Source organism: Nerophis lumbriciformis, linkage group LG31, assembly GCF_033978685.3.
Source record: "Nerophis lumbriciformis linkage group LG31, RoL_Nlum_v2.1, whole genome shotgun sequence".
Taxonomy (NCBI): Eukaryota; Metazoa; Chordata; class Actinopteri; order Syngnathiformes; family Syngnathidae; genus Nerophis; species Nerophis lumbriciformis.
In genome coordinates, this window is record NC_084578.2 from 20,183,965 (window position 1) to 20,193,778 (window position 9,814).

The following is a 9,814-nucleotide window of genomic DNA, read 5'->3' on the forward strand; positions in this document are numbered from 1 at the left end:
TTTTGCAGTGTGTGGAAGATTTACCAGTGTTTCATGTCATTTAACTGTTTGGGTTTGTTTGTTTTTTTACTATTTTTACAGTGTGTGAAAATTGAACATGATTTTACAACATTTAATTTTTTTGTTATTTTATTTATTTGTATTTTTATTTTATTTTTTTGCATTTTTTTTTCCAAGGTTTGTACAGCATTTAACTTTTTTTTCACTTTTTTTTTTTGCAGTTTGTGGAAAATGTACCAGTATATACCAGAATGCTTTGGAGCATTCACACAATAAGGACACGAATGAATCTCCATGCATGTGTGCCTCATGTCGTGTACAATATTGAGGCATTTATTATGTCAAAGTGACCACAAGATGGCGCCATCATTCTAAAATTGCAGCACTTTTTTTTTTTTGTATTATTATTTATATTTCATTGAAAAAATAAACAGATGCAGGCATGAAATAAAAACTTTTATTGCCCCTTTTCAAACAAAAGACCCAAATTATAGCCTTCAGGGCGTCTTTAATAATAAAAACAATTACAAGAAAAAAAGAAAAAAAAGGTGTTGATAATTATATGCTTTTGAATATATGATGTTAATTTTACCTGGCAGACTCAGTTGTAAGGATTATTGATGTTGCTCAGAGTGTTGACGCAGCTGATGTGGCTGGGAGACACGGTGCCGAAAGGCCCCGCCGCCTGCAGGTTGTGGCTGTGGTAAAGGGCCGCCGATGGCGAACCGGGCCAGTAGGAGAACCCCGAGGGTCCAACACCGGGAGCGACGTGCAGGTTCAGTTTGGAAATCCCGGAGAAAGGAAGCGGGGAGAAGTTCCCCTGGAACTTGTAGATGGTCTGCTCCGTGCCGCAGGACGGCTGGCACACCTGCGCCAAACCGTGGAAGTCGAACTTGTAGGCGTACCGTTTGCCGTGGACCTTGGTCATGATGTTCTTGTCGTAGTAGTAGCGCAGCGCCCGGCTCAGTTTGTCGTAGTTCATGTTGGGCTTGCTCTTGCGCTCCCCCCACCGGCGGGCCACCTCGTCCGGGTCGATGAGCTTGAACTCGCCGTTGGTTCCCTCCCAGGCGATGCACGCCACGTTGCTGCCGTCCGACAGGAGCTCCAGCAGGAACTGCCACAGCTGGATCTGCCCGCTGCCTAACGCACGCGCACGTGCGCGCGCACACACACGCTCACAATTAATATCGGGGTGGGGGGGGGGGGGTTGAGGGCGTTGATTGGAGTTCAACCTGCGCCTTTTAATATAATAGTTTTTTTTGTTTTGTTTTTTCAAATTAATGCCTGTAAGAATGTTTTTTGTATTCGTTTTTTTTTTACTGTTACTATTAGTAGCAACATTGTCAATATTATTATACTATTAATAGCTCACACATATTTCCATTTTATAACCCCTATTCTGGGCCATTTATGTCACCATTTATTTATACTTGCTGCTTCTTATTTATTTATTCATTCCTCTGTAGTCGCTTGATCTATTCTGACATGTTTTATTTTACGTATTACCTTTATTTCTGACAACCATAAACGGTTAATTTTCACGACTCAAGCAGTTTTCTACTCCCAATTTTTTTTGTGTGTGTTTAAAAAATGGGGGAAAATACGTAATTTGTTTTATATATTTTACCCTTCATTCGTCTTCCTTACAATCATACTAATAAAAATGTATAATAACAATATTAATAATAATAATAATAAGTGAAGTGAATTATATTTATATAGCGCTTTTCTCTAGTGACTCAAAGCGCTTTACATAGTGAAACCCAATATCTAAGTTACATTTAAACCAGTGAGGGTGATACTGGGAGCAGGTGGGTAAGTGTCTTGCCCAAGGACACAACGGCAGTGACTAGGATGGCCGAAGCGGGGATCGAACCAAACCTTCAAGTTGCTGGCACGGCCAATCTACTAACTGAGCTATATACATTGTTATATGGTATTTTTGCTCCGCAAAAGCAAGAAAATCCAGCTGAACCTCGTATTTACAGTTGTGTAACCCCTATTTGAAAAGATTCTGAGCGATTTATTTCCCCATATATTCTTCATATTTTACTTATTCGTATGTTTTAGTCACTTATTCAGCCATATTTTATTTTACGTATTAGTCACTTACCCAGCCATACTTTATTTTACTTTTTACCTTTATTTTTCAAAACATTATTGTCTTTTTTTTCACTGCACAGACACTTTTCTACTCCTAATTTTAAAGGTTTTGTGTTTAAAAAATAGTAAAACTAATTATTGAATGTTCTTATTTTCCGTTCATCAGGCTTCATTTCCAATCATACTATAAAAAAAACAATAATACAAATATGTTGTTACAGGATATGTTTGCCCTCAAAATAGTAAATACACCTAAACCTCGTATTTACATTTGTATAACTCATATTTAAAAAGATTCTGAGCCATTTATTTCCCCACTTAATTCTTAAATCTTGTACTTATTCATGTTTTTTTTAGTCTCTTAGTATATTCAGACATATTTTATTTTACGTTTTACTTTTATTTTTGAAAACATTATTGCCTTTTTTATTGCACAAGCACGTTTCTACTCCCATTTTTAATTGTTGTGTTTAAAAATAAAAAAAAGATTTATTTATTTATTTATTTTTAATATATTTTTCCTTCACAGGCTTCTTTTTCAATTATACTATTAAAACCACAACAACAACAATAATGATAATAATAATAATAATAATAATAATAATAATAATAATAATAATAATAATAATAACACAATATATTGTTAAATGGTTTTTTCGCCCTCAAAAGAAAGTAAATCCACCTAAACCTCATTTTCACAATGCATGTCGCTATATATTCAGACATATCTCATTTTACTTTTTACCTTTGTTTTTAAAAGCATATACTCTTATTTTTTTCCACTGCACAATAATTTTTCTACTCCCATTTTTTTTATTAAAAAAAATAAATGCATATTTTTAACATATTTTCCCTTCGTCCTTCTTCCTTTTCAATCGTATTAACAAAATAATAATTATTATTATTATTATTATTATTATTATTATTATTATTATTATTATTATTATCATTGTTATTATTATTATTATTATTATTATTATTATTATTATTATTATTATTATTATTATTATCATTATGGCCCTGCGCTGAGGTAGCGACTTGTCCTGGGTGTACGCTGCCTTCCGCCACAGTGCAGCTGGGATAGGCTCCAGCCCCCCGCAACAAGCGGTAGAAAAACAGGATGGCTGGTATGTTTCGCCCCCAGAAGCAAGTAAATCCATCCAAACCTCATATTTAAATTGTATAGTCTCATTTAAAATTGCTCTGAGTCATTTAGTTCACCATTTATTTATTTACTAATCTTCTACTTATTGATGCATTCATCTTTAATCACGTGTTACATTCTAACACATTTTCACATGAAACCTTGTCTTTAATTATTTACTTACACTTATTGTTCACGCATCATTTTTTTGTTTAAATGTGTACCTTTTATTTTTGAAAACCTTATACTTTTATTTATTTTTTTACAGCACAAATATAGTTTATACCCATTCTTTTATTTTGCATTAAAAATAGAAAAAAAAAATAATTTAACGTTTTTATTATAACACTCATTTCCCCTTTCTTCCTATTAATCACACTAATAAAACTATTATTATAGTATCATTATTGTTTTAATGTAAAATATTGCTCTACATTCTTTTCTCAAAAAAAAAATGGTAACAACCAAACACAAAATAAATTGTTATGTTGTATCATCAATCATTTAAATATATCTATATTATGTGGGTTTTGTTTATTCAAAAGCTAATGTAAACTTAATGTAATCTTTTTTTCCTACTTGAATTTATTTTTTAAAGCATTTAATTATTTTTGACAATATATTTAACAAGAATTAAAACTGCATGGCACAACATTGCCATATGATGCAAAGTAACTATAAAAATAATATTCAAACATATACGTGAAATTTCCCCATTAATGATGGTGAAACTACAAAAAAAATAGCTGTAAACACCACATTTCCCCAAAATGTCAAAAGTTGCCTTACCTTTCTGCGCTCCGGTGTTTATTGGACCCCAAGACGCTCCTTTGTTGTCTTTCAACAGATGTTCTGTTGGATCTGAAATAAAATGTAAAAAAGAAAAAAAAGAAAAAAAGACGCTCATGTCACAGTCACGTGAATAAAGTCGTATTATGGTCAAATTGAACGCTTTGAGGGGTTTATTAAAACGTTTTGTTTTTTGTTTTTTTCAAAGGAAGCAAGGTAATTAAATTAAAATAAAACATTGTAAATTGTCTTATAATTAAAAAGGGACTTTCAGCTGTAAAATACAATATCAGTAATAAATAGGATAAAAGTCCAAATGCGGTCGGCCAGCTGTATTGTTAAAGTGCGCAGGCTGAGCTTTGTGGTCCGGGCGGGTCCAGGAAACGCGTCCAGGAAAAAGGATTTCCGATTTCCGACAAAAGAGCAAACCGGCTTCCAGATTGAAAAGACGCGAACCTGGAAAACGGAACATCGCCCTCGCCACAGAATGTGTTTTTCCTTTCCGAAAAAAACCCGACACAAATTCTACGAAGTTATGATTTTTCCCCACCAAAAAGACGCACCTGAGAGATACATGTTGAACATGAGCTTCCCTCAGCAGTCGCTTCGCATTGTGCGCGCTCCTTCACAAAAGGCTCGGATTTCATTTGGTGGAGGAGGAAAAAGATTTTTTATTAAACTTTATCTCATAACTGGGATCTGGAATAAACGCGAGTGGACAGATAGAAGTTTCCAGGCAACTGTCAGTGGCCCCCATCTCGGGGACAATATTCAGACAGCAATTTCCTCTGCTGCATTGCTTTAATTAAAAGAGCAATTTAGCTCTGTCAGCGCGCCTGCTGCCCACAATAAACCGCGGCCGATAGAAATTGGGCCCTTATCGATCCGCCATCGCGGTTTAATAAAGTTGCCGCGTTAAGATCTGAGTTTCTATGGTGAATTGAAGTGTTTGACATGGAAACCAGTTCACATCTTGCTCGCTTTTCCGCCCATTTAGTTCTCTGCAAACACCTCAGACCTGCTTCTCGGTGGCAAAGAGCTTTTACCTTCTCAGACACGCTTGGCTGGACCTGAAACCAACAACAACATTACCTTCTGCTCCTGTTGAATCTGAGAAAATTGGCCATGCAGGACTTCACAGCATTTATTTCTAAAGTACTGTAATCAAAATTGACTTTAACATCACAACCAACTACTGTATGAATTACAGTACCCTTTTTTCACAGCAATTGACTGTTAAAATACTGGTAAATGCCTTGAAATCTTGGTAAGCTTTTGCAGTGTGTGAAAATTGACCAGGATTTTACAGCATTTTACTTTTGTTCGTTATTTTGATTTATTTAAAAACATTTTTTACAATGTTTGCATTTTTTAAACATTTACAAGGGTTGTACAGCATTTACCGTTTTTTTTTTATTTTGTACCATTTTTGCAGTTTGAGAAAATTTACATTCCATATCATTGAACTTTTTTTTTTTTTTTTTACAGTGTGAACATGTACCATGATTTTACAGCATTTAACATTTTTGTTGTTTAAATTTTTTTTAACAATTTCTGCATTTTTTTTAACATTTACAAGAGTTGTGCAGCATTTAACTGTTTTTTTAAACCATGTTTACAGTGTGTGAAAATGTACCATGATATTACAGCATTTAACTTTTTTTGTTAATTGTATTGCTTTATTTATTTTTTCACATTTTTACAGTGTGCGAAAATTGACCAGGATTTTACAGCATTTAACTTTTCTTGTTGTTTTGATTTATTTACATTTTTTTTTGTACAGTTTTTGCATTTTAAATTATTTACATGGGTTGTACAGCATTTAACAGTATTTTTTTTTTTTTACCATTTTTGCAGTTTGAGAAAATTTACCAGGATTCCACATCATTGAACATTTTTTTATTTTATTTTTTTTTACATTTACAAGGGTTGTACATCATTTAACTGTTTTTTCTGGGGGGAGGGGGTAAAAATGTTTTGCACTTTGTGGAAAATGTACCAGTATTTCATGGCATTTGACCGTTTGTTTGTTTTTCACATTTTTACAGTGTGCGAAAATTGACCAGGATTTTACAGCATTTAACTTTTTTTTTTTCTTGCAGGGTGGGAACATTGACCATGATTTTACAGCATTAAATGTTTTTGTTATTTGTATTTTATTTTTTTATTTTTTTATTTTTTACACTTTTTGCAATTTATTTTCAACATTGTACAGCATTTAACTGTTCTTTATTGTTTTTGTTTAATCATTTTTGCCGTTTGTGAAAATTTACCAGGATTCCACATCATTTAACATTTTTTTTAATTAATTTTTACAGTGTGTGAAAATGTACAATGATTTTACAGCATTTACATTGTTTGTTATTTGTATTTATTTATTTATTTTTTACAACTTTTGAATTTTTTTTTAACATTTACATGGGTTGTACAACATTTAACTGTATTTTTTTAACCATTTTTGTGGTTTGTGAAAATGTACCAGGATTCCACATTATTTAAGATTTTTTATTTTTATTTTTACAGTGTGTGAAAATGTACCATGATTTTACATCATGGTACAGCATTTTACAGCATTTAACTTTTTTGTTTTTTAATTATTTTTTAATTTTTGTTTTTTTTTTTACAATTTTTGCATTTTTTTTTTAACATTTACAAGGGCTGTCCAGCATTTAACTGTTTTTTAAACCATTTTTACAATGTGTGAAAATTTACCATCATGATTTTACAGCATTTAACTTTTTGTGTTATTTTTATTTGTATTTGTTTTTATTGTTTACATTTTTGCATTTTTTAAATATATTAAGGGTTGTACAGCATTTATCTGTTTTTTCCCCCATTTTTGCAGTTTTTGGAAAATTTACCAATATTTCATGGCATTTAACTGTTTGTTTGTTTTTTTTACTATTTTTACAGAGTGTGAAAATTGACCAGGATTTTACAGCATTTAACATGTTCTTTTGTTGTTGTTGTTTTCTTTTTTTTATTTAACAGTGTGTGGAAATTTTTCAGGATTTAACAGCATTTAAATGTTTTCCTTTTTAATTTTTTGTAGTTTGTGAACATTTAACATTTTGTTTTACAATTTGTACATTGTGTAAAAATTTACCAGGATTTTACAGCATTTAACTTTTTTTTTTTTTTATTGAAGGGACAAGCAGTAGAAAATGGAAAGAAAAGACAGAATTTATTTTATTTTTCTGCATTTTTAAAATAAATTAAAAGGGTTTGTCAGCATTTAACTGTTTGTTTGTTTTTTTTACAATTTTTGCAGTTTGTGGAAAATGTACCAGTATTTCATGTCGTTTAACTGTTTGTTTGTTGTTTTTACAGGGTGTGAACATTGACCAGGATTTACAGTATTTAACTTTTTTTTTTTTTGGTTTGTTTTTTCAAATTTTACAGTGTGTGCAAATTTACAAGGATTGTATAGCATTTAACTTTTTTCTTTTTTACATGTTTTAAATACTAATTTAAAAAAAAAATATTTTTTATTTTTTATTTTACAAGTTTTGCAGTGTGTGAACATTTAACAGGATTGTACAGCATTTAACTCTATTTTCTTTTTACGATTTTTGCAGTTTGTGAATATTTACAAGGATTTTACAGCATTTAAATGTTTAATTGTTTGATCATTTTTGCAGTTTGTGAACATTAACCACGTTTTAACAGCATTTAAGAGTATTTAGAAAATGGATGGATGGATGGATGTTAACAGTAAATAACTGGAAACACAATTTTGACAGGATTTCACATCATTTAACATTATTACTTACAATGTGTACTGTGTTAACATTTACCAGGATTTCACAGCAGTTAAATGTTTAAATGTTTTACCATGTTTGCAGTTTGTGAACATTGACCATGTTTTCACAGCATTTAACAGTATTTTTTTCACAGTAAAAAACTGTAAACACAATTTTGACAGGATTTCACATCCATCCATCCATCCATCCATCCATCCATTTTCTTCCGCTTATCTGAGGTCGGGTCGCGGGGGCAGCAGCCTAAGCAGGGAAGCCCAGACTTCCCTCTCCCTAGCCACTTCGTCCAGCTCCTCCTTGGGGATCCCGAGGCGTTCCCAGGCCAGCCGGGAGACATAGTCTTCCCAACGTGTCCTGGGTCTTCCCCGTAGCCTCCTGCCGGTCGGACGTGCCCTAAACACCTCATTTAACAATATTATTTACAATTTTTCCATTGTGTTCAAATTTACCAGGATTCCACAGTAAATGATTAACTGTAACCAAAATTGACTGTAACATTACGAGAAATGACTGTAAAATTACAGTACGCTTATATTTCACAGCAATTAACTGTTAAAATACTAATAAATGCTGTGAAATCCTGGTATGTTTTTATAGTGTGAAAATTTACCAGGTTTTCACAGCATTTAACAGTAATTTTGCAAAGTTAAGTACTGTAATCTAAATTGACTGTAACATTACAAGAAATGACTGTAAAGATTATATTTCACACCAATTTCCTGTTAAAATACTGTTAAATGCTGTGAAATCGTCATGGTAAGTTTTTTTCACAGTGTGCACAAATTTACCAGGATTTGACAGCATTGCATGTTTGTTTTTGTTTTTTTGGGGGGGTGTTCAAAGTGAAATGCCGTGGTTAAATTTGACTGTAACATTACAAGAAATGACTGTGTAAAAATGGCTGTACCCCTATATTTCACAGCAATAAACATTTAAAATGCTGCTAAATACTGTACATTTTCACACACTGTCAACATTTACAAGGATTTTGTAGAATAATTTCAAAGGAAAATACTGTAATCAAAATTGACTGTAATATTAAAGAAATTGCTGTGAAAAAATTGCAGTACGCTTACATTTCACAACAACTAACTGTTAAAATACTGTTAAATGCTGTACATTTTCATACACTGAAAACAATTACCAGGACTTCACAGAATACCAGTATTTCAGAATTTTTACAGCGTGTGAAAAATTAAATGTTTTCTATTTTTACAATTGTTACAATGTTTGAAAATTTACCAGGATTTCCTAGCACCATATCATTACAAGAAATGGCGGTAAAAAATTGCAGTACCCTCATATTTCACAGCAATTAACCATTAAAATACTGTTAAATACTGTGAAATCCTGGTCAGTTTTTACAGTGTGTGAAAATTTACCAGGGTTTCACATCATTTAACTTTTTTTTTGTTTTACAATTTTACGGTGTTTGAAAAATTACCAGGTTTTCACAGCATTTAATAGTATTTTTTCTACAGAAAAGCACTTAATATCCTTTTCTATTGTTTGATGTTTCCTTTGTTATTTACCTTATTCTGCAGTGCAGGTCAAATACTCCACAAAATGGACTCTAACATTACAAGAAACAACTGTAAAAATTGACCAGGATTTCATATTATTAAAAAATGTATATATTTTTTATTTTTTACAGTTTGTGAAAATGTACCAGGATTAGAAAATATTTAAACTTTTTTTTTCAATTTTTACAGAGTGAAAATTTACCAGGATTTCACAGCATTTACCAGTATTTTTGATAGTAAAATACGGTAACAAAATGGACTAACATTATAGGAAATGACTGTAAACATTGCAGTACCCTTATATTTCACAGCCATTAACTGATAAAATATTAATGAATGCTTTGAAATCCTGTCAAGTTTTTACAGTGTGTGGAAAATGAGCAGGATTTCACAGTCACTTTTTTTTTCTTTTTTTTTTTTACAATTTTTAGAACGTGTACAAATATATCAGAATTTTAAAAATATATAAACATTATTTTTAAAATTTTTACAGT

The 9,814-nt window shown here is 31.7% G+C and overlaps 1 protein-coding gene across 2 annotated transcripts; it reads right to left on the minus strand.

Annotated features, from left to right (window-relative positions):
* Nucleotides 1-353: 353 nt before the first annotated feature.
* Nucleotides 354-4,675, minus strand: fev (FEV transcription factor, ETS family member). Of its 2 annotated transcripts, XM_061926451.1 has the most exons (3): nucleotides 4,600-4,675; nucleotides 4,037-4,108; nucleotides 354-1,140 (listed from the first exon to the last, which is right to left on the minus strand). In XM_061926451.1, exons 1-3 carry the CDS (start codon nucleotides 4,619-4,621, stop codon nucleotides 602-604), a joined length of 633 nt encoding a protein of 210 aa, XP_061782435.1. In that variant the 5' UTR covers nucleotides 4,622-4,675; the 3' UTR covers nucleotides 354-601. The 2 variants fall into 2 exon arrangements, with proteins under 2 accessions (XP_061782435.1, XP_061782434.1); XM_061926450.1 differs by lacking the exon at nucleotides 4,600-4,675 and having other exon boundaries at nucleotides 4,037-4,231.
* Between the last annotated feature and the right edge of the window lie 5,139 nt (nucleotides 4,676-9,814).

What these genes read in the sequence shown, in the direction of transcription:
- fev (XM_061926450.1), bottom strand. Translation starts at nt 4,154, where the DNA reads ATGAGCGTCTTTTTTTCTTTTTTTTCTTTTTTACATTTTATTTCAGAT. An exon ending in AAACACCGGAGCGCAGAAAG is followed by an intron (nt 1,141 to 4,036) that starts GTAAGGCAACTT and finishes CGCGTGCGTTAG; the next exon opens with GCAGCGGGCAGATCCAGCTG.